The 25346-nt window shown below is 38.6% G+C and overlaps 1 protein-coding gene across 2 annotated transcripts; it reads left to right on the plus strand.

The window, feature by feature from the left end:
* Positions 1-1399: 1399 nt before the first annotated feature.
* Positions 1400-25004, plus strand: BMS1 (BMS1 ribosome biogenesis factor). 2 transcript variants are annotated; one of them, XM_075758663.1, is made up of 23 exons: positions 1400-1523; positions 2027-2267; positions 2663-2853; positions 4336-4415; positions 5904-6092; positions 6591-6733; positions 8039-8160; positions 8852-9048; positions 9747-9883; positions 10443-11263; positions 12303-12404; positions 13534-13691; positions 14214-14295; positions 15279-15355; positions 16384-16566; positions 18255-18443; positions 19066-19246; positions 19756-19814; positions 20842-20964; positions 21917-22064; positions 22977-23152; positions 23618-23779; positions 24469-25004. In XM_075758663.1, the coding sequence occupies exons 2-23, from the start codon at positions 2092-2094 to the stop codon at positions 24703-24705; spliced, it is 3933 nt and encodes a 1310-aa protein (XP_075614778.1). In that variant the 5' UTR covers positions 1400-1523; positions 2027-2091; the 3' UTR covers positions 24706-25004. The 2 variants fall into 2 exon arrangements, with proteins under 2 accessions (XP_075614778.1, XP_075614779.1); XM_075758664.1 differs by lacking the exon at positions 1400-1523 and adding an exon at positions 1817-1934.
* The last annotated feature ends 342 nt before the right edge of the window (positions 25005-25346 follow it).

Genomic DNA, 25346 nt, shown 5'->3' on the forward strand with positions numbered 1-25346 from the left:
CAAGAAAAAAAAAAAAATCATTCTCCCATCACAGAGCTACCTACTGCTCAGGGTAGAGCTTTTCTGTAAGTTACTGATTTTGTTACAAGCTGCTTTTAACAGGTCTACCTAGCATATATTTCACAAATAAAAATCTGCACAGAGCAGGCGGATACAACACTCTCTTGTGACATTTCTGTGCACTTTCACTCCTTGCTATGAGGTGGAGAATGCCAGAACACAATTTACGTGCTTATTCAACACATAGGAGTTAACTTTCACGGCAATGGTACTAGTAGCTTCCCCTGGACTTGCATGACAAAGGCATCTCTGCTGTGATACGAGTAGGTGACGCTGAGGAAGAGGTGGGGCAGGCACCAAGTGTTCAGTATTGGACTACTCTTCTACTGCCTGTAAAATGCTCCCGATTATAGAAGAAAGGAGGATTTTGCATGCTGAATATTGAAAACGCTGTTTTCTTCCACGTAACTTGTCAGAGATAGCGAGGATCCAAATTTTCCAATGTGTCTCATAATCAGGCTGGCCTACCCCATTGCTAGGGGTCTTGAGTTCCTCATTTTGTGGGAGCCGGCAAAGCGCATTCCCCTCTTCCTGGCCACCTCCTCCAGCAGCAGGACAGGGACAGCCACGGCCCCTGCAGCAGCCAGTCCCGCCTGGGAGGCAGGATCTGGCCAGCATCACAGATAGCGGTTCATGACCTGGACACCTCTTTAGCAGCTCTGCTCCTCCCCATTCCTGGGCATAAGGCAAATCACCCCCGAGAAGAGGGCTCTCCGCTTAATTAAGCAGGGCCTGTACCTATAAATAACTTCAGGAGGACTTGCCTTAAGGTGTAGGCACAGGGTTGAGATAAACAACTACTTCTCACTTCTTGCCTACAGTACCTTGACTCCTGCATGCCTAGTCATGTCCTGATGGGGTGGTGGACCTGGTATCTGAAAACAGACCCCGTCTCAGTACTTACTGTCCGAGTTCATAGCACTGGAAAGCCCTTCATAGATTTTTACCCTCGGACTTGTTTGCCTGCTCATAGTCCTTGGAAATTATTTCTTTTTTAAAAAAAGATCTTTTTCAGATGGATTTCTGGGGCCACAGCAGCCAGTTCGCACGGGGAGAGCCCCGAGGGCTGCGCGGCAGCTGGCGGGAACCCCCGAGCCCTCAGGGGCCGTCAGCCCTCGCCGGGCCGCGGGGGCCGCACGTCTCCTCAGCCCCCGGTGCTGTGGGGCAAGCACCGCCGGACAGCTACCGCGAACCTTCGCAGCACTTGCTAGGAAGTTGTTTATTCACAAATCAGGCGCAGCTACGGGCCGGTTCTCGGTGTCCAGCCCGGCGGTGCCGGACCGCGGCGGCGCGCCTAACCCCGCTGCGGGAGCGGGCAGCTCGGGATGCCGCCGTGTGCGCCGGCAATAGGGCTCCGCCGCAGCCGCTTCTCCCGGAACTCTGGGCGCAGCCGCTGTTTCCGGGGGGTCGCTACAGCGGGCCGGGCGGTGCGGACACGCGGGCCGCGCGGCGCGGCGGGACAGGTGGGTGGCGGCCGGTGGGAGCAGCCCCGCGGGAGGCCGCTCTCCCTCTCCCCCTCCTCAGGGGCCGTGGGGCCGGCCCGCGGCCTGCCCGGCAGCTCCCTGCCGCGGTGGAAGTCGGCTTTGGCCGGAGTAAAGCAGCGCCCCCCCTCTCCCCGCCCCGCGCCGGCCCGCACCGCCGCTGCGTGTGAGGGGCCCGCACCGCCGGGAGCGGACTGCCGCCTGCCCGGGGACCTGCGTCCTGCCGGGCACGGAGCCGGACCTGGGCCGAGCCCTGCGGCCGTGAGGGCGAGAGCGTGGTGCCCGGCGCGCAGGGCCTGGGGACTGCCAGGAGTGCTGCTTTACCTCGGCGGGCTTCGGCGCTTGTCGTGTGCGTCCAGGCAGGATGTAAATTAGCTGGTTTTTTCCGAGATGGTTAAGTAATGTTTACATAGTGCTGCTGTTCTCTCACGGATATCCTGCATGCATATGCGATATGCACTAACTCCATTTTCTTCGTATGCCAGGTGCGCGCAGTATCACGCAGGCAATCTATGTCATTTCGATTGTGAACAATTGTTGAAAGAGTAAGATGGAGGAAAAAGAGAAGAAAAAGCATCGTGCAAAGCATAGCGGGCCAAAGGCAGAGAAAAAAAGGAAACGTTACCTCAATGATCTAGGAATAGGAGACGAGGAGAATGCGCGGAAGAGAAACCCCAAAGCCTTTACGGTCCAGTCCGCTGTGCGGATGGCCAGAACTTTCCATAGGTAAGAAACGGGAATTGGTTATAGAAAACGCAAGATCGGCTGGATGGATAGGTGTTGGCTGGGGTTCCTTTCCTACTTTGTGTAGAATTATACATAACGTAATTTTCACTGGTGTGCTCACATAGCTTTCATCATTCACCAGGTCATGTTAGAGTTTATGTGTGTGTCAGAAGTGTGAGGCTTTCTGCATCTGTGTTACGTGGTACAGCTGTGTTGGTCTTAATGGAAAAAATGTGTATAGCTCCTTAGACTTGGTTGGAGTTCCACATACATGTTAGTATCTGGGCTCTTGGTGAACCTTTGTATCCAAGCTTTTGCAAATACTGAAGACTTTCAAAGAATAAATGTTACTGGTTTTTAAGTTCTGTATTTATTTATTACAAATTTCTTCTCAGAACTCAGGATTTGAAGACTAAAAAACATCACATTCCTGTGGTTGACCGTACTCCTTTGGAGCCACCTCCTGTGGTGGTGGTTGTAGTCGGCCCTCCCAAGGTTGGGAAGAGCACCTTAATAAAATGTCTCATTAAGAACTTCACAAGGCAAAAACTGGTTGAAATCCGAGGTCCTGTAACAATTGTTTCAGGTGAGAACAAATATAAAAGAAATGGAAATGCTTGTTTTGCACTCCTTATTTGTCTTGCTTTCTGAGCTAGGACATGTTCATTAATTTTTGGTCATTTTTAAGTAATCATTTGGTTGTGTTACCAGGCATGCTTATTAACAGTAAAAGAATAGTGAGATTTAGGTTTCTGGGGGACTTGTCCCTCTAAGCTTGTTTTCTACCCTGCTGGGATCCCAGTTCTGGTGGTGGTGGGGTTTTGTTTTTGTTTTTCCTGTCTGGCTTTTTTCCAGTTTTTTCTACCTCCCTAAACTTTTTCCAAATTTTTCTTTTCCACTGGGTTCTGTTCTGTCTTTTGAATTGTTTTTCTCTGGCTTCATCCTAACCTCTGCACATGTTTCCCATTCTTTCAGGTTCCCTGTCCTATAATCACGTCTTTGCCCTTTCTTTCTTAAGCCAAGAATTGATTTGGCTAGCCATTTCCAGTTATGTTTCTCCACCTCACCCCCTGGTCAGTTATTTTACCTTTTTGTTAAGTTTTCAGTCCCTGTTTCCACTTGTCTCAGTCTGTTCCCTTCATACTTTTCCCTGAATATTACTGGAGGAATCATTGAAATTCTAGGGGAAGCACAGTCCACAGCAGCTCAAGCTATCATTTTGTGAGGGAGATCTTGCTTGGACACAGACAACTCTGATGCAGGTAGACTCTTCATAAACTTTAACTAATAAATCTCCTTTTTGCAAGGAGTAATTGACAAATATGGGAAAGAAAAAATGGGAAGGAAAATTCATGTGTTAAATTGGTTTTACTTATTGATCTGCTGTGACTCAAGAGTTGAATTTTGCAGTTGATAACCTGAAGATAAAAAAAATGATAGCTGTTGTCTATTGTTTAAAATTGTTAATCCTGTTGTCTAAAGTTCAGGTAGCTAACTCAAGTTAGTCAAGCCACGTTAACTTTGGGTACTTTTTTCTCATTTGGATGCATGTTATAAATGTTTTTGATATGTAAATCTACTCTTTTTTTAAAAGCTAGAATAGTGTAGCTTTTCCTAATGATATCAAAAGAACAAAAATATGCGGTAAAATGAAATCCACAGTACTAGCTTTGGGGCACTAAAAGTAGTAGAGAGTTTTTTTCCCAAAGTAAAAAAAAACAACAAAAAAACCCCAAAAAACCAAAACCCAACAGGAAAAAAACCAAACACCTCCAAACTCTTTTTGCTATTAGTATCATTTTTGGAAAAATACCGAACAACTCCTTTGAAAACATGTACTCAACCTGGTAATTTTAAACCAAAAAGTTAAAATTTAGCAGAATTATAAATATTTGAAAATGGGTACTTCTACATTGGTGCATGTTGGATGATCTATAAGCTAGACAAGAATTTGAGGCCCAGATACTCTTTAGGAACTTCAGGAATGTGACCTGAAAAGAAAACAGTGGACTAAATAGTTTGCTCCCTCTGATTGAGTTTTTGATTCCTAATTCTGTTTTTTTTTCAGGTAAAAAACGCAGGCTAACTATTATTGAATGTGGGTGTGACATTAACACAATGATTGACCTGGCTAAAGTTGCTGATTTGGTAAGTTAACAATGGCACATGATTTCTACTGTAATTTCTATTGAAAATACTACTTTTGACTGGACTGCACTAATGTCTGATTTCTGTACCCATTGCTGTTGAAAGCAAAACTGGATAAGCTCAACAATAGACCTAATATTCTGGAACAACCCTTAGGACTCTTCTTATTCCAGGGGTGGGAGGAAATAAAGCGTGTGTGGTGGTGGGGGGGATGTGGAAGAAGGGAAATGCAACTGAACTTCATTACTAATGCAAGTGGTAAACTTTTAATGGACGATATTGTAACAAGCCAAGGTGATAAAGCGACTTTTTGTTAAGGGATTTGGTCAACCATGCAAAATCTGAAAATGTTTTTCAGTCAAGAAGTTTTCAACTAATGTATACATGTATTGGTTTACTGGTTGGTTTTGTCTGATGCATTCTGATGTCTCCGTCTTTGAAGATCGCTGTGTAGTAATACGATTGATTTAGTGGAGTGTGGTCACCATTGTAGTTTACTTGTGACTTCTGGTTCAGTGGATTATGTCAACGGATCTTGGGGACCCAATGCATGTTCCATTTGTCTATTTAGAATTTTACTTTTTGTGTGGATTTGGAGTATATTGTTCATAGCTGATTATGATTTGGGATCCTTATATAAATATTAACTATCTAAATACATGCATGCACTAATTCCGATACTGTGCTACTTGCATGTTTTCTACTTGATGAAGGGAGATGTATTAAAAAATACAAAATTTTTCTGTTAGTAGATGTGACAGATGTTTGAGATTCTGCATGCGCATGGTGATGCTGAAAATCTATTTGTTTTATTGTTAGGAGGCTGGGATTACTTAATCGCATGCAGATCTCTGTCATCAGCTCTCATGTGTTTTAAGTTCTTAATTGCTGAGGCCCTAGTATGACTTTGCTTCAATCTTCATGTGACTGTTGGGTGCTATTTTTCTGTGTCACTGCGTTTTAGGGATGCATAATGGTCATTGCAATGTGTGAAATAAGTTTGTCTGACTTTACCAAAAGACGTGGCCTTAGGGGCATTAGAGCATCCAAGACACAGATATAAAAATTCTGTTTTCTCAGATATTCTTGCAAATATTGGAAGATAGTCAATTTTGCGTATTTTAAATTGACCAAGTAAACACCTCTTCAGACCTTATTATGATAGTGTATGTTATTGCATTCATAGAGCAGCTTTATTCTTCTATAGTTTTTTTCAGAAACAAGCAGCAAATCAAATCTATATAAAGGAGATTTGATTGGAAGAAGAGTTTTGATTTCCTAAGCCCTACTAACTTCTAAAGCAGCTAAGTTCCATTCTTTACTCAAACAGCCAAAGTTGATCTTTGGGTTATATGAAAATAAAGAACAAACCTTTTTGTAAGATTTTGGTTCCCAAGAAGCTTATGACTTTAAAGGCGTGGTCTTTGAAATTAGCTCATGTGGGCACCGTGGTATTGCTGTAATGAAAGGCTGATGTTGTGTTTTCAGGTTCTAATGCTTATTGATGCCAGCTTTGGATTTGAGATGGAAACATTTGAATTCCTGAATATTTGTCAGGTACATGGCTTTCCCAAAATTATGGGAGTTCTTACCCACTTGGATACCTTCAAGAACAACAAACAATTAAAGAAGACTAAAAAGAAGTTAAAGCACAGATTCTGGACTGAAGTGTATCCGGTATGATATTCAACATTCATTTTTTCATATGTTTTGCATTATGGAAGCTAAATTAAAAGTGGGACAATACTTAAGTATTTATTATGTTCTTCGATGTTTCAAATAATACTATAAATGGACAATGCTGATGATGTATCAGATTATGTAATCTTTCTTCTGTTTGCTAAAATATTTGCGTGATTATTCTCTGTCTCAGCGTGATGAGCTACTAAACGTGATACTAGTAAAAAGGTCTGTTATGCAGGCGCTATGCAAGGAGGATCTGCTTGTAGGTCTCAGAGACAAATTAACCTTTGTACGAGGTTTTCTGGATGTGAATTGTTTTCCCTTAAAATTTAGGGGGCAATTTTCATGTTGAAGTAAACTAGTTTGATCTTTTGGAACCAACTGTAACCTGCAATTTCCAATTATGATTTACAAATTAGAATTGCATTACTTTTTAGTTCTGTAGGTATTAAATTGATGTTTAATGTTTTTATGTCTTTGTAATGTGTTTAGGGTGCTAAGCTGTTTTATCTCTCTGGGATGGTTCACGGAGAATATCAAAAGCAAGAAATTCACAATTTGGGGCGTTTTATCTCAGTTATGAAATTCCGACCTCTTACTTGGCAAACATCTCACCCGTATGTTCTCGTGGACAGGTGTGTGCTTTTCTCTCTGTTTTTCTATCTCAGCATAGATAGCACCTTGCTGTTTAAAAAAAACCTCTACTGTTAGAGCCAGGCAGCTCTATCTGTGAATGGGTATTTAGTGTTATCTAGATGGCTTTGGGGAAATGAAAGCATACTCCTCAGGTTTGTGCTAATAACTTTAGCTGTTTGGTTTTCACTTGCATCGGATCATGTAGATAGGCCTTTGGTATATTGTAAATACTTTTGAAACACAGAAAAAAAAATTTAAATCATCCTGCTTGTTGATGATTATATTGAATTATATTGAAAAGAAACAGCATTCCAGTGATTTAACAGCAGCTGGTGAATTAGTCCTCTGAGTTCCCTGGAACATCCCTTCTGCTCCATCCTCAGGTATAGCATTTGATACACAGTCTCTTTGGAATGTGAAAGTAATCTCAATGGTGGCTGTGCCTACTTGAAAAAGTACCTCACCTTCCATATTTTATTGGCAGAATGCTTACAGTTATGACTAAACTCCCACAAGAATGCAAGGTGTCTGGAACAAGGCTTTTTCAAAGCTCTAATTCTTTAGAAAAAATTGTCAGAGAAGTAGATAAACATAATGAGAAGTCCTGCAAAATACACAAAGCAGAGAGGAAAAATGAGAAAAAAACCCCTGTAGTCTTTCAGTACCATTGTTTTAAGTTGCTATAACTGTTGCAATTATTTTTGGTTGTTGGGGTGGCAGCCAGAACTTGTGTCCCATCCTCTTCCTTGGCTGTGTGTTTGTGTTGCCTGCCTTGTGCAGTGTAGAAAAGGGCTCTGGAAGGAGTTTCCCCCTCATCTGCCTGTCTTTTCCTCTGCCCTTTCCTTTTGTGTTGCTCACCGCCGTTATTAGGGAAAGGAAGGTATTGTGTGGCTGCAGGGAATTGTCTTTCAGCTGTCATAGGGCTGTTACTCTGTTTTCACTCTAATGGCAAAATTGATATAAGGAGGGTTGTGTGTAGCAAGTGTATAAACAGTAATTAAAATGTGCTAAGAAAGCAGTACATGTCTAGTGAAATGTCAGTAAGTCTTCTGGAAATATATTCTTGAACATCATTATACAAGTTTTGAAATACGATTTTAAAATATTTTTGAAAGATCTTTTTTTCCATGGATTTTTTTTTCTTATGATCATTCTGTTTTGATTATTAGAGTCTGCAGAACATGCAGTGGCAGCAGTGATGCCACAATCCTCTTTTCTTAAATAACCTTTTTTCAAAAGTTACCATTAGAAATGCTGGATATTCAAATTTTTTTTTTTTTTTTTTTTTTTTTAATCTTGGGTAGAATGGAAGAGTTGACAAATCCAGAAGATGTTCGAATCAATCCCAAATGTGACAGGAAGGTATCACTTTATGGATATTTGAGAGGAGCACACCTAAAAAGCAAAAGTCAAGTTCATATGCCAGGTAATATATCAGATTCTTAAAACTGTTTTTGTACTGATCTATGGACAACAACGTAGGTGTTGCTGTTTTTATTGTGGAATGATTTATAGCTTTAAATTGTATGTCATAAAATAGATTTTTCATCTTTGTAAATACATGCTATGCTTTTGGAAATTACTCGTCATAATACATGTTTTTGTAAGACTAAATCCTTGTTAATAGTTTTAATTGTGCCATTTTGTTGCAGTATCTTAAGTTTTTCAAAGGTATTTTGCTTTAAAAGGTTCTTCAGGTGCAAAACATAGCAGCTGTAATAGTGACAAGTAAATTTGGCTTATGCAAAATTTCTCATATCCATTGAATAAATTTAATATTTTAAGTGAATGATTTAAAAGCTTGAATTCAGAAATATTTTAATAATACCTACTCAGAAAAGTGAGTTGCTAGTTTTCTCATTTAAAAAAAAGCAAACAAACCCAAAGCTTTGCAATATTCTGGTGAGCTTAGGTGTACTTCTCTAAGTTGAGTGGTAAGGCAGAAGAACTGGATGTTTGATACAGAGCTTGCTGTTTATGAATCCCTGAATGCTGCAATTATTTTTTGTATGTTTATTTTGGGGTTGTTTTTTCTTTTGTAATCTCTTCGTGGTGAATTGTACAAATTTCAGAATCAAAACTTTGTGAAAACCTTATTGCTTCCCTTGTCACCCCAGGTGTAGGAGACTTTACTGTGAGTGATGTGAGTTTCCTACCAGACCCCTGTGCTCTACCTGAACAGCAGAAGAAGCGTTCTTTAAATGAGAAAGAGAAACTAGTCTATGCCCCTCTTTCAGGAGTTGGGGGCATTGTGTATGATAAAGATGCTGTTTATATTGACCTTGGTGGAAGCCATGCTCATCAAAAAGAAGAGGTAAGGAAATGCTGGTTATTTGAATTCTTGCAAAATGCAGTTTTTTATCCTTAGAGTCAAAATAAGTGTTTAAAAATAAGCTGCTTTAAAATAATCAATCCTTATATATCCATAGTGAGTAATTCCTTTTTCTGCCCTAGTGATTCCTGGGGAGGGATACTGTGCAAAACATTTGAAGGATCAGTTAATAATAATTAACTAAAGTTAGTTTCATAAACTTTCCAAAAATGGCCTTATAACAGATTTATAAAAACTGTTGGTACTGGGACATTATAGCTCCTGTTTTGCAGGGCAGGGTGATTGTGGAAAAACACAGGATTTGACTGATCAAGGGGAGAGGGGGAAAACATTACATACAAACATTGAATTCAGCTGTTTTCCCCTGTATTGTGCTAAATGTTAAATACATTTAGGTCTATGATAATGTGTGCTTACTGATACTTACTGCAGTGGTTGCATACTGTGAAGGAGGCTCTCTTTCATTTTTCTTGGGTTAATATTGTATGCATTCTTGAAATGTGAAGAGGGGAAGGGAGACCTTGTTATTCTGAGAAAATGTTTACTTAAAATGCTTTGGAATTTTTTCTTGCATATGGATATTTCTACTGTTTTAGGCAGATGAATGACTGTTAGCTGGTTCATTAGACATTTGTTTATGCATTTTAATTGAAAAATAAAAAAAAATCTTGACTTTCCAGGAGGAAGTGAGACCAAATAACGAACTAGTTCAGAGCCTCATCTCCACGCATTCAGCCATTGATGTTAAGATGGCATCAAGCAAGGTCTCTCTCTTCATGGACTCTAGACCCCTAGGTTCAGAAGATGTAGGACAAGAGTAAGTTTTGAATGCTGAGCAGTGTTTAAGCATGAATGAATTTCTAATTTCAGGCCCTAATTTAGGAAAAATTCTCAATAGAGCACAGTTAGTAGAATGGCTTATTGCCTAATTCTTCCTCTTCTGAGACTACTCATACGCCATGTGTGTATTTTGAGATCGGAATAGTTAATATTAGAGAAGATTTGCAAGCAGTATAGTCTTGTCTTCCAGGAATTGCTTGCTGGTATAGCCGTAAGTAACATATTTCTGTTTTTCTTCAGAGTTTTGGAGAATGGCAGTTATAATCTTCAATAAAATTCACTGTATAACCTATTTTCATGCCGTGGAAAATGAAGACATTTCTTGGAATTATTTATGGCTATAACATAGAGTGTATTCTTGAATTAAGAGGTATTCCATACTTAAAGAACTCCATTGCCTTTTTAATGTTCTCCACAATCTTGCTCTGTTTGAAAAAAAAAAAAAAAAATTAAATATTAACATGAAGCTTCATTGTTTCACTGAAATTTTCTTGTACTTGATCATTTTACCCTAAATGTGATCTTTGGGAAAACAGGTTTGTGATGCCAAAAGAAGAGAGACAGGTTGATTTGAAGACTGGAAGAGTACGTCGGAAGGCATTATTTGAAGAAGAGGAGAAAGAAAATGACGATGCAGTAAGTGATGAGGAAGACGACCAAGAAGAAGAAGAAGAAGAAGCTATGTCTGAGGATGGGAGCGATGGCGATGATGAAGATGATGCTGAGGAAGAAGGTGACAGAGAGCTGCTAGGGGAAGAGGTGGCTCTTGGGAGAGCCAAACGCCTGAAAACAGAGATGGCTAGAGAGGAAACTATGAATGAACTGCCAGCATTTGCAGACAGTGATGATGATCTTGAGATGAGTTCTGAAGGAGAAGGAAGAACTGCCCTGGAAGAGAACAAGATGGAGGAGGATGATGAGGAGGAGGATGATGATGAGCAAAGGACTTACGAAAATGAAAGCTCAGATAGTGAATTTGAGGCTGCAAGCAAGACAGTTGCTGAATCCAAGCAGTACGAAATAAATAGTGAAGATGCAGAAATGAGATCACAAGTCTTAGATCACGGTCTGAAAAGAAAAGCAGTGCTCACTACAGATTCAGGAAACTGCACAGCAGAAGAGGCATCAGAATCTGAGGCTGAAAACTCTTCCCTCGATGAGGGCGATGATGAAGAAGGATCACATGATGAAGATGCAAATAGGAAGGGATTTCAGCACACTCAAGCAAAGAAAGCTGATAGTATTAGACAGACTAAACTTAAAGCTCTAGAAGCTGAGGATGATGATGACGTGGAGAATCTACTGAGAGAGGAAGAGGAGTATGAAGAAAAAATAGATTTTTCTACTGATACAACAGGTAGACTATAAAAGTTTAAAAATGTTACTGTCCATTTTTAATTGGGTTCATTGTTAAATGATATTATAATTAGTAAATATTATATAATGTTGCCCCTCCAATATATATCTAGTTTTTCAGTGGCAAGCTTTAAGTTAGGAAACCTGGGATTACCTGCTGTTAAGCCTTTGATTTGCAATGCAGTATTCAGGTCTCAGGTTTCCTTCCTCTAAAATGGAGGTGATTCATTTTATAAACTTCATTGATTCTGCATACGTATCTCTTTAATCTTTATGGCTATGTGTGTAAACCAAATTATGATGCTCTAATATATTTGGAAAGAATAAAACATTCTTGGGGAAATGTTACTAAAATGTATTAACTACTCACTGAGCACTAGAACAGGTTGCCCAGACAAGTTGTGGAATCTCCATCCTTGGAGACATTCAAAAGCTGTCTGGACATGGTGCCAGGCAACCTGCTCTAGGTGACCCTGCTTGAGCAGTGGGGCTGGACAAGATAACCTCCAGAAATCCCTTCCAACCTGAACCATTCTGTGAGTTTGAGAAGATGACCTGTATCATCATGAAAATAATCAAATCTGTTATTATTGCTAATAATCTCTTAAAATTTTGTCCTAAAATAAGAACTAATCAGAAAAATTTGGATATCAGGAAGAGGTTCTTCACTGAGAGGGTGGTCGGGCACTGGAACAGGCTCCCCAGGGAAGTGGTCACAGCACCGAGCTTGACTGAGTTCAAGAAGCGTCTGGATAACACTCTCAGTCATGTGCTCTGATTTGGCTGGTTCTGTGTGGAGCCAGGAGTTGGACTCGATGATCTTTATGGGTCCCTTCCAACTCAGGATAATCTAAAAAATCAATGATATAATGTTAGCCACAATTTATGTTTCTTTGTATGTATGGAGTATGAAAAAAAGAAACTGGGTTGTGTCTGTGCTTCTTAAGCCTGTTGCTGTCATGTCCTTATTGAAATTACTTGTGTAGCTCCTAACTCTTGTTCTTTTTTGGAGTTAGAATGCAAATTTTTGCCTTTTTCAGGTGCACTTAAGTGGAAAGAGGACCTTACACAGAAGGCAGCTGAAGCCTTTCTAAGACAGCAACGTTCAACCCCCAATCTTCGTAAACTCATCTATGGAACAGGTACAAATCTGGAAATTTGTACTGTCTTAATATATGGTAGCTTTTTAGCTGTTAACAGGTTTGCAAGTCTGCATCTTTGAGCACTGTCTTTTGGTGGGAGGCTTGAGAAGAGTTAATTGACTTTTTTTAATTGCTGATACTCACTTTCACTACTAAAGACAGTTTTTATTTTGAGGTCATTTTCCAGACTACTTGATTGTTGTTCATGTTTTCTGGTACAACTATTTCCTTCCAAACATTTAAAGTTCGATCATTTATATAATTACCTGGTAGATATTACACAAATCCGTTGTGGTAATCGATGTTCATAAAGGGATGTTATTTGTTGGCTGTTTCAGGAATTTCTGTATCACAGTGACTGAGAGTGGAACATTCTCTTAAACATGATTTAGTATTATCATGTCTTTAATAAGGGTGTTTATCAAGAAAAAAAAGCTAGCTCACTTAAAAGGAAGAGAAAATTGCTATTTATGTAATTTGTCCTGTTTAATTCACAACTTTTCCTGTAGCTGTCTGAGCGTACAAACCTCATTATGCAGAAACTCTGCAGAACACGATGAGAATTTGGCTTTTATAAACCTTCCACAGTGCAGGAGCGGGAAGATTTGCTGACAGATTCTGAAGTCCAGTATTCTTGATTTACAGACTAGCTCAATGTAGTTTGTCTTCACGGATTGTTTTGGTATTGTTTCTACTTATGGTATTGAATGAACATCCTGTGTTTACTTATATTGGGCAATATTTTTTCAGGTGATTCCAGTTATGCAAATAGAACCAGATTTCAGGTTGTTCAAAAAAATTTGAACTATGTGAAATTTGTGAAATAAATTATATGTTTCTGTATGGAACAACTAACCATACAACTGAAGTTCACTATGATCACAGTGTATAGTATCTCCCTGATTGCTGCTCACCTTATTTTGTCCTTGTTGAGGGTATTAATTTAGCTATTACACTGGATCAGTGTACCTTTTTCTTCAGTCTTTTCTATTTAAAGCTATTTTTAGTTTGCATCTTTTTTCCTTAAACTACTGCAGGTATTATGAAACATAAGGCAGAAGACAGGTTGTTAGTAAATGTAATCCATGTACTGTGGGGGAAATAATCACAGCTTGTATGTTTCATTTAGCTGTCGAGGATGAGGACCATGAGAGTGAGGATGCAGGTGATGAACTTGGAGGTTTGTTTCATGTCAGCCGTCCAGACAAAGCATCCAAACAGAAGGCTAATGCTCTTGACTGTTCCAAATTTCCGATAGAAAAGCCGCAAGATTGGGATTTAGAAGAGGTAATACCACTGGATAATTGCTTCTGCATATCCTATACTGGTTGTGTCCTGACTGTGTCTCATAAAGTGCTGCTGAGTTGTCAGTGAAACAGAGCTATGGGAGCTACGGCCAGTGTCATATCTTCTGCTCCTTGCTGTCGTTAGAAGTATTTACTAGCTAACAGATTCCAAGGTCTGTTCTTACAGGAATGGAAAGTTAGAATAAGTCAATTTAATGCTTAGCTCTCTTGACTGTTTGGTGGATCATGGTTTGCTATTTATTTACCAAAAAGTAAAAAGCAGAGGAATCACAAGTGAAAATAGGATGTAGGGTAGAGACCTTGTTGGTGTTAAGACCTTTGGGCAAGAGTTGAGATGGTTTCACGTTCCTGCTTTTGCTGAGGCATTGTGTAGTTTTGATTATGATGTCTTGATGTGGAGCTGTGCATGAGAATATCAGATTCTCTCTGATGGAGGAGTGGGAAACGTTTCTGTTGATGACAAGCTGTAACTGTACAAGGCACTGACACTGTTATTTTGCAGGTTGTGAGCAGTATTCGAGACTGCTTTGTTACTGGAAGGTGGGAAGATGATAAAGATGCAGCAAAGTTGTTGGAGGAAGATGGTATGTTTAAGACTTCTAAAATGATTCATGTATACAGGATTTTTAAGAAAAACATGACTTTGTACTTACATATGTAAAATGTTTTGCATTAGTGATAGACTTGCAAATTTTTTCAAACTATTACAGAAAGTATTATACAGATGCTAATATAATTAAACAATTGCTGTAATTTTCTGTACAAACAGTATGCAAGTAGCACATTCTGAAAACATACTCTGAAAAATAGGATATATAATTTAAATATGGAAATGGAGTCCTTGTTCAACACTTGGCCATGCCAACTTTGACTTATGTATCCAAGTTTAGCTATTCATCCTCTATATATGGTTTATTCTTTTGGATAGGCTTGGTAGAAATAAGCAGAATTAATTCTTTTTTAATGGGAAGATAAACGGGTCATTCATGTTTGGCTGAAAAGTGAGATCTATCTTCAGATGTTTTGGAGGTGTTGTTTTTGTTTGTTTTTAAATTAGGAAATAGAAAATTTTAATAATAGGGCTGTATCTTGTATGCAAAATGATTGTGGTTTGACAGGCTTCTGTAAGCATTTGTTTTTAACTTAAAACTTGTCTATTTACATTTTTTATTAATATTATTTTTTAAATTAAAGTTAGGAGCTTGATTACTCTGCTGGTGTCTTGTGCCATTAGAGTTCGAACTAATGTGCTGTGTGGTCCTTTGGAATGATCTAAACTTTATTTACATTTGTGAAATCCTAAAGTCAAAGATACTGAAAGGAAAAAGGAGGAGCCATTGGAGTTCAGCTGAGAATTTTCAGCTGAAACTAGAGAGAGGGCAGAACAGACTTATAAAACTGTTGATGGGAAGAAAAAATATTTGGGCTGAAACTAATTACAAAGCAGTACCAAGAAATACACAATACTGAAAATAGGAGAAATTGTATGGAACAATACCACAGAATAGTTAACTGCAATACAACAGAACGGTTAACGGTCAGGTATTTTGGGTGCTTATTCTTGCAGAAGAACTGTATGGAGATTTTGAAGACCTTGAAACCGGTGTTGTGCACAAAGGAAAGCCTGCTGCTGAAGGAGATGAGGTCTGACCTGTATTTCTGTGCTCTTCAGCAACATACATGCACATGAGTTTCTGATCAAGTGATAGGCATCCCATGTAATATATTTAATTTTCATGAATCAATAGGAAAGAAATCAGTGGCAACAAGGAAGAAAAGGTTATATGTGTTATGAACTTTGGGACCTATAAATATCTAGAACGGCATGGTTTTAGTCTCAAACTGAATTGTTTAATTATGTAGGAGAAGTCATCTCACTTATTTAGCAGTAGATGTCAGGCTTAATCAAGAGCTGGAGGATCTGGAGGTATGAGACAAGTATTTTAAACCAAATGTGATCATAACTGTTTGTACTATGTCACTTCATCTGATGCAGAAGATTAGAGAGCTCTGTTTAAACACAGCAAATCGTGGAAACTGACACAGTTTCCTAGTCATTCCTCATATCTGCAGAAAAGAGGCTGGTGGAAGCAATTTAATGCTGTGACTTGGATATCTTCCAAGAACAGAGCTACAGTTGTCTGTGACAATACAGATTGAAAAATCACTTTTTTTTCGGACTTAGCAACTTGATGGCTTTGCATTTCATTATAAAATTGAGCATAACAGCATAATTTTGGCAGTTTTCAAATGGTCTGTGAACAAACTATCCTCTCTGACCTCTAGAGCGCTGCCTTCCAGCGCCGTATTACTCAATGCTACCAACAGTTTGGGGTTTTTTTCCCTCTTTTATTATGCCTGCTTATTTTAGCTGTAGAATAACAGATAGATCAGTTCTGGGATGCGTTCCCTGACAGTAAAATAAATGTTAAGTCAAGAAGTTTTCTCAGGGAAAAGGGTTATGATTAGGTCATGAAATGTTTTGGTCATTGCTGAAATTAGATCTTCTTGTATGAATAACTTACTAATTTCTGTCTAAAATGGAAATATTTTTAAAGTGTCTAATAATTTGCTTTATGTAAAAACATTACTTAATATATATTAAATTGTTAATCAGAATAGGTTGTTTTCAATGAACTGTTTTACATGTTTGATAACTTACTGTTGTTTAGTCTGGAAGTGAAGATGACGAGGAAGATGGAAAAATGTCCAAACCAGAACCGGAGGAGGAGGAAAAGAAAAAGGAGCGCATGGACAAGAAACGCAAACTGAAGGAAATGTTTAATGCAGAGTATGATGAAGGGGATGCCACGTACTTTGATGATCTTAAAGAAGAAATGCATAAACAAGCACAGGTACAAGCTGTTAACTTGGCAATTTGTCTGGCTGTATGTCTTCAACAGTAACCCACAGATTTTGCCCAAAGGTTTTTATCTGGAGACACACGTGACATTCTGGAGCTGCTTCAGAGAGTGCACACAAAGAAATACGTACTTGCAATTTTTTTTATGGTTGAACTTTTTGATTCCATTAGCTGGAAAGGAAAACAAGCCAAACAACTGAAAGCTTAATTTAAATTGATTTAAGTAGTTAACCATATACTAAATCACTGACTAAGTTAGGATGTGTCATCTGAACTTTATCTACTTTAAAGTTTTTAACAGTTATCCATTTGTCCTGTAGTGGTGGAACTAGCATGACAGGTCTCAAAAAAAACCCCCAAAACATGAGAGAGAAGGTTCCCCTCCAGGAGGGGGAGGGGGCGTGGGGGGAGGGTTCTTTTTATGTGTAGGAAGGTGAAAATCTTTCTCATACTAATTTATGTCAAATATTTACCTGGTACTATTTTTAGTGTGATTTTTTCAGTGTTATTAAGGGATAAGTAAGTTCTGTGTGGCAGTCTTTGCATCAAACTGTCAAGTTATTTTGAGGGGAAAAAACATTGATGACCATTGCTCTGTAGATGTGGTAGGAGTCTTCAGGGTAACTGTATCTGGATTTGGAGCTGTTGATTTTGTTCCAGGCCTTGTTTTTTTAGATAAAATCTTGTAAGCTTAAAAGCAGCTTCTTTCTTTGGCTGATGTGGAAGAGCATTTCTAAGAACTTCAGTGTCTTCTCTTCTGACACAATCTTGCCCTAAATAGTCACTAAATTAATCATTACCTTCTTGCATTAGCCTCTGTCATAAGTGATCATATGAGCTCTGATATGCTGATGTACTTACTAAGAGTACTTAAAGCATAAAGAAGGACTTTCCAATAAAAGAATACGAGACAATTTACAGCTGTTTCACTTGAGATCTGTTACAGAAATATGTATCAGCAATACTCCTACTGCAGGATGGGAGGGCAAGGATCTAAAACTGGGGATGTGGAAAGGCTTCTAGAGAAATAAACTCAGACCAGAAGATTTGTGCCGTATCTCAGTACCTTGAGAAATGAAATAAATAATTAGTTTGCTTAAACATGGCATCTTATAGGTAGCTGAACATCAGGAGCTAGAACAGGAAGGTGAGGCTTGTGTTGTTCACAAGGATATCTTGTTAAATATTTACACAATATCTACATTCCTATGGAACAGAAGAGCTTTAAAAGACCCTTTTGATGATATACAGTGTGAGGATACACAGAAATATTTTTAAGCTGCTGAGTAAGATGGGAGCCTGGCCTCCTCATAAAATGACACCTTAAAGATCAGGATGTTAACTTTAAAAGGGCTCCTAAATCAAAACCGTACTTTTGACAGTTTTATCTTTAAAATCCAAAGTCACCATTATGGAAGGTACATCAGAAGTCACTCATCATTTGCTTCTCTTGGGTACTGTCTTTCAAGTAGACTAACAGGCCCACTTGGGATTTCAAATTGGAAGGGATTCATGGTGGCAGAGATCTTGCTCTCAATAAAAAGTCACAAAACTTATCAGATCTTTCCTGAAAGATTTATATAAATGTTAGCATGTTTTAAATAGAACTGACACCTCATGAACAAGTTGTTAATACTTGAATTTTGTAAAACACATGGTGACTTTCTCTTTTTCACATAGCTTAACCGAGCAGAATTTGAAGATCAAGATGATGAGACCAGAGTGCAGTATGAAGGCTTTCGGCCTGGGATGTATGTTCGAATAGAGATTGAGAATGTCCCATGTGAATTTGTCCTGAATTTTGACCCTCATTATCCTATTATCCTGGGTGGTTTAGGCAACAGCGAAGGAAATGTCGGATACGTACAGGTATGTAGCCAAATCTGTGAGTGCAATTTGTATCGGTACAGGTGTGCTTCAGAATGTCTGGAGTTATGATTTATTTTCTGTTTTTGTGAAAAACACAGTAAACACAGACAGAAACCTTTGTCTATGTCTCTTGAATAGGGGATTTTTCTTTTGACACAATTAACTCCACAGTAGCAGACACTGGATTTTTACAGGCTTAATTGGATAACTGGAAGAAGTTACTGTTGCTTAGTGTTCATCTTGAGAGATGTCTTGGGACCAAAGTCTGATATTGTGATTGCTAAGTTACAAACAGAAATTGTGCCCTGAAGTTCACGGTCTGTGGACAAGGGTCTACAGAAAAGTTACTAACATATATATATATATATATGTAAAATTTTATTTTTTTCAATATAATACTTATGCATACAAACATGACACCAAAGTGAGTGAAATATTGATTAGCTTTATCTTTCCAGCCAACCTAGTGTTAATGAGAATGTTCAAAGATATAAAGCTTACTGAATAAAAAATGCTAGTGTGGATGGAAGTTGCTTTCAATCATTCCTGAAAATTAAGGCTTGAATTTCAGAATTGATGTTATTATCCTGCAATAGCATTGTTCATTCTTTCTTCTAATTAGTTGCGCCTGAAGAAGCACCGATGGTATAAGAAGATACTCAAGACACGTGATCCTGTAATCCTCTCATTAGGGTGGAGGCGATTTCAGACTATCCCCATGTTCTACATTGAAGATCACAATGGGCGGCATAGGCTTCTGAAGTATACACCACAACACATGCATTGTGGAGCAACTTTTTGGGGTGAGGGTGGTCTGGAGTTACTATCTTGTATCACTTACTCATTATAAACTCCTCAAGCTTTACAGGATGTATCGGGAAATAAATCCAGTAGTTTTTAGAATGAGAAGTCTTTAAAAACTTGTGTTCCCCATGGAATATAAAATAACACCAAATAGTATGGGAAAACAGGAAATTGCCTGTTGTTTGTGAATTATTTGGCTTTTAATCAAATTCTGAGCTTTCTACTAGGTTGTATCATTTCAGAGAAGAATCTGATTTGGCTGTGTGCAGAGAGACACTTGTACATATTATGGGTCTAGCCCTGCAAATGCTTCTATACAGGAGTAACTTTTCTTAACATTTTCTTTAATTTTTGTGGGGATATATATATGAGTAATGGGTTGAATGCTTTAAACTTTAATTTTATTCATGGAGAATATTTGGCATGTGTTACTTTCTGACTTTAAATAGAGGCTAGATTTTGTGTAGTAAAGCTGGTTCATAAATTTTTAAATTTAATTTTCTTGTAGGGCCCATCACCCCTCAGGGGACGGGATTTTTGGCAGTTCAATCTGTCAGTGGCACAACGGTAGGTTCGTTACACAAAATGTTGATTACCTCTTTCCATGAGTGTTTGTATGAAATATATAGATTTGGGGAGGAAGGTTTACATATGGTAAAGCAGTGGTGTTGCAGGAACTGAGAAAGTAGGTGGACTCAAGCTTTTCAAAGGTGTATTGTGATGAGATAGGAAACTGGATGGAGGCTTTTGGTTTTTTTTTTTTTTTAAACAATTTTCATTTGCTACACTAAGAATGACAAATATTGCTTTATTTTCTGTGGAAGGATTCATACCTATTGATTTTCAGATACTAAGTATTCAGAGAACTTTCAAAACCTTTTTACTGGATGAAAAGCTGGTGTTCCTGTTGAAAAAGTTTGCCCTCCATGTGATTTCTCTGCATCTTGTTAGAATGTTTGTGGATATCTGAATTAATTTAAGTAGTGTTAATGCAGTATTTATCAAATATGATCTTCGTTGCATATATATTACCCAAAGGTGGATTTATGTTTACGTTCAACATATAACAAAAGCGCTGCATGACGTTATAATGAGCACGACAGTCATCAGAGTGGTGATTATTATCTCCTTCTTAAAATACACTTGTTTCAGTCCTATTGCACAGTCATCTTGTTAAATGTGTCAAAAGGTTATTTTCGTCATGTGTCCCTAGCATAATATCGTGACTTACAGACTTACTCCACTTATAGTGGAGTGCGCAAAGCACTTCTCCTTTGAGACTTTCTGTCTGAGTAAGATTCTGTTTCATAAAGAGAACACAGTGAGGTAGATAACAAGGACTCTTAGATTGCTTCCAAGGTAATTAGAATGGCAGTTCTGAAAATCTCATTAGTGAATGGTAGGAATGTTATGTCAGCAGCACCTCAACTAGTCTGTGCAAAGTCAGTTTGCATTTGTCATGCTGCTGTATTCTTGTAAAGGTTATAAATTCTGAACTCAAACTCTAAAAACCAGTGAAATTGTTTCAGCGAAATGGTTTCTTCACCATTTGGTAAATATACATTCAGCAGTGTCTTTCATCTCTCTGTTTCAGCCTGATTTCCGGATTGCTGCGACAGGAGTTGTGCTTGATTTAGATAAATCCATAACTATTGTAAAGAAATTAAAACTGACTGGTTTTCCATTCAAAATTTTTAAGAACACTTCTTTTATTAAGGTAGGTATGTAGGTATGTATACTGTAAAACCACACGTACTGATGGTAGGAAGGAATGCTGCTTGGGGGTTTTTGAGCTCTTTTCAGTGTGGGCTCTGAAGGTACTGCTTATTAGCCAATGAATATGAATTACAGTTAACCAGACAAAAATTCTGGAACAGTCTCCTGGCTCACATTCAATGTAATTTTTATTATAACCCCCCCCCCCCGCCTTCTTCCTCAAACCCACTGATTAGCTTCCTGCTTCTCATCATGGCAGACACCTCTGGAGAACGTGAACCTGTCCCTGGTGCCATTCAGGCAGTTTGATCCCACTGAATTTTAGCTCTGGGATCAAAGATGACTTCTAGCAGTGCTTAAGACGTCACAATTACAGTTACAAAAGTGTTTGGGGCAGGAAGTGTTGCAGAAGTGAATGTTCATTGACCTTAGTTGGGCTTTCAGGTTATTTTGCATTTGGGGCAGTAAGCAACTAAGCACTGATGCCAACAGTGAAGCACTCAAGTGTTCGCACTAAGCACAGAATTTTTCCTGACTTCCTTGTGATTTATGAAAGAAGCACAAACCTTGGAGAGCTGTGTTGTATTAGAGTCTCACGACCAGTGACTTAAGGCAGCTTCCTTGCTTTTAAGGTGTGTTATGTTCCAGCAAATGACTTTAAAAGAGAACTGGGCAGATTCTCCTAAATATGTTCTAGTTTAGTATTTTAAATGTTTATATTTAATGCTAAGAAGCCTTGCCTGTGCTATATGACTCTTAAGCAGATTACTTTTAGTAGTAATCTACGGCTCAGTAGATTTTTGGTATGATCAGCGCTCTTAGTATAAAGACAATGTTATGTTCTTCCTATTCATAAGGTATGCTTGTGGGAATTACTTACGTTTTTGTGGCCTACATAGGTCACAGAGAGAGACCTAGCATCTTGAATGATGGTGGGTAATTTACACTTTCAGGGGATGTTTAACTCTCAGTTGGAAGTGGCTAAATTTGAAGGTGCAGCGATTCGTACTGTGAGTGGTATCCGAGGACAGATCAAAAAGGCCCTCCGGACCCCAGTAGGTGCTTTCAGGGCAACATTTGAAGACAAGTTGCTGATGAGTGGTAAGTTGCGCTTTCCATCTAAGTTATCACACAACTTTCATCCTGCTTCACAGATTGAAAAGCCGTGTCTCAGAATCTCTGGAATCTGATAATTGAGATGTGAATTCAAAGAGCATGAAATATCTGGTGACATGCAGAATGAAATTTTAAAAAAAGAGTACATTTTATGTTGGATTTCTTTGTTATAATCAGAAGTCATACAGTATGCAAATGGAAACGTTTGTCTTGGAGACGTATTTCTCTGAGTATTTTAAAATGTTTTACACAACATGGTATGCTTTTCTCCTCAAACGTGAAGATGAATTGTATTTAGTGGTACGAGTGCTAGAAGGACATTTTTCTGAGAAATCCAAAGAGTGGCATTGTAAGTCTAGTTAACTTTTTTTTTCCCTAACCTTTTGGGGATATTGTGCAGAGTATAGGGGTAAGTGATCTCCTGTGTTTGCTGAGCATCACTGTGACGTTGAGAACATGATTTTATGCTTATTTGGGTTTATATGACCTCTGTTTTCCTAAACCCATTGAAGTTATGGACAGTGCAAAATAAAAGCAAGTTAGTCCTTTTATAAAAATAGGCAGAGGAAAAGCAAATCGGTTTTCAGCAGTAGTAGAGGCACGGATACAGATACAAATTCTGTCGCTAGTTCTGTAATTGAATATGAATAATGACTAGGGTGGTATTCAGCTGGCTGCTCTTCAGGAATATATACTGTTTATGACTTTACGGGGTTTTGCAGAATCCAAGTGTACAAACAGTTACATTGCTTTTGTCTAATGTTGAAGGAGTTTAGTATATATACCAAATACACTGGTCTAGATGTTAATTATCTATTTTGTTCAGGCAATCTTTGCTTAGAGCGTGGATGTGATGAACTGTGTTGTGGAGTGAAGTAACATTTCCTTTTCTTTCAGATATTGTCTTTGTGAGGACTTGGTATCCAGTTTCTATCCCAACATTTTATAACCCCGTAACATCCTTGCTGAAGCCAGCAGGTGAGAAAGATAGTTGGAGTGGAATGAAGACAACAGGCCAGCTGAGGCATGAGCGAGGCATCAAACTGAAACAAAACAAAGATTCTCTCTATAAGGTATATTTGATATATCTTTTCTTTTTTGTTAAACTAGTGATCACAGTCAAATTTGCACTCTGCCTCAGACTTTTGCAGACCGAGAGTAGTGTAAATACGTGTTGATACATATGCATGTGTGACTTCGTATTTTTATCCACAAGGCATAATCTTTCCTGGCATGACACTGGAATAAAGCAGTGGAAAGCAGATTATAGTGGGTTAATGAGAGTTTATAAAGTAATTTGCATGGGAGAAGTGTTCCAAAAGCTTACTGACACTTCTGTCATAGTAAAATAGGGGTAAACATATCATTCACAGTTCAGTGCAAGGATGTCGGAGAAGGTTTTTTGAGTGTTTGGTGGGCTTGGGGGTTGTTTTTGTTTGTTTGTGATGTTTTGGGTTTTTTCCCCTGAAAGATGGAAAATAAAATAAAAGCTTTTTAAGATCATTAATCTTGTGTGTGTTCTATATCCACTCTTTTAGCCTATTGTGAGGGAGAAAAGGCATTTCAATAAGCTCCACATTCCTAAAGCACTGCAGAAGGCACTGCCTTTTAAGAACAAGCCTAAGAATCTTGAAAAGAAAGGCAAGACTCCAAAAGACCAGTGGAGACCAGCTGTTATCAGGGAGCCTCATGAAAAGAAGGTAATTAGCACTTATTCTGAAACACGGACTCCCGAAGAGTAAATGTGTTGCTTAGGCCATTTCTAACTATTCTTTTAGCACTTGAATCTACTGCTAGTGCTAGACACATGTATGCTCCTAGTAGAAAATTATCACCTGCAATTTGTTTTGTTCCTGTCTGGCATGTGGTACGTATATTGAACTGTTGCTGAGTGGACGGTGTCTATTTTTTTTAAACTAGTAGATCACTTGAAGCCTAAATACGAGTTTTGTCCTTGTCACAGCACTTACAAGCTATTTATTTGGGTGTAGTGCTCTCACATTATGGATGACTTAAATTGGTAGCCGTGGTCTTGTATTTGACTTGTCGTTGCTATGCATTATTAACAAAGACAGGACTCTGCTTCAAAAATTGAGAATTACAGAGCGCTTGCAAAGGCAACTGCTATTTAAGTGTTCGATAGTAGCATTTAGGCACAGCCTTTTAAATAGTATCTAACCAAAATCAGAGTTCACAAAAATTAAACCTTTGATTAACTTCCTAACAAGATAAATAATTAAACCATTTTAGAAATTGAGTAACAGGTGCAGAAATAATTAGGAACTTGTCTTGAATCTCTGATTCATTACATTGCTGTCTGCTGAGGTTAGACTGTTTCTTGCTCTCCAAAACCAAACTGTGTATATTGATTCTCTATGTTCTGTTTCAGATATCAGCCCTACTCAGTGCTTTGAGTACAGTGAATAATTACAAGATAAAGAAAGCCAAAGTAAAACATCGGGAACAGCTTAAAGAATATCTCAAAGTTAAGCAGAAGGAGGATGAACAGAAATTCAAGAGGCAAAAGGAGGCTAAGAAAAAAATCTATCGCATACTGGGACAAAGGGAGAAAAAGAGGCAGAAGTCAAGCTTGAAAGGATCTAGCAAGGGAGAGAAGAGTATGTAAAATTTCATCAGATCTCAGGCCAAATAAGGAAGTAGGGTAGCTGTGCAATTTTCTGTCGAAGAAACAAAAAGGCCTTGGACTACACTAGACGTGCATTCAAGATAAGAAAAAAAAATGCAAATATGACCTTATTCCTGCTCTTGAATACATTCAGCAATGTATATAAATAAGATGTAGAAGGATAAGATGGATTGTGGTTTTTCTACATGATATTCTGGAGGACTTTGTATTTCAGTATATTTCTATTAATACTGCACATTCTATCTAACCAATAAAGTATTTTAATGTCAATTACAGAATACTGTTTGTAAGTGTTTTGTTTTAGTACTAGTGGACTTGTGTGGGAAAAGGAACTCCTCTGGATGCCTCTGAAGGCGTTCCTGTGGTGGTGGTACTTTGAGCCATTGCCTAAATTTTGCCCTTGGCAAATCTTCTGTGAAAAGGCATGAAGATCAGTTGTTACTGGGGAGGAGTCTTGGATTCTCTAGCTTTGATGTAGTTGCTAGCAGGTGCCACTAGAGTAGCTCGCTCCTGTGCTTAGATCATCTGGTCCTGCATGAAAGCATCTCAGGTTTTTCACTTCTCACTAGATACTAAAGAGATCTTCAAAATAGTGTTCCATCCAGATCTTCTGTTACTTG

This window comes from Balearica regulorum, chromosome 7, assembly GCF_011004875.1.
Source record: "Balearica regulorum gibbericeps isolate bBalReg1 chromosome 7, bBalReg1.pri, whole genome shotgun sequence".
Classification (NCBI taxonomy): Eukaryota; Metazoa; Chordata; class Aves; order Gruiformes; family Gruidae; genus Balearica; species Balearica regulorum.

What these genes read in the sequence shown, in the direction of transcription:
- BMS1 (XM_075758663.1), top strand. Translation starts at nt 2,092, where the DNA reads ATGGAGGAAAAAGAGAAGAAAAAGCATCGTGCAAAGCATAGCGGGCCA. An exon ending in AAGATTGGGATTTAGAAGAG is followed by an intron (nt 13,692 to 14,213) that starts GTAATACCACTG and finishes GTTATTTTGCAG; the next exon opens with GTTGTGAGCAGTATTCGAGA. An exon ending in GAAATGTCGGATACGTACAG is followed by an intron (nt 18,444 to 19,065) that starts GTATGTAGCCAA and finishes TCTTCTAATTAG; the next exon opens with TTGCGCCTGAAGAAGCACCG.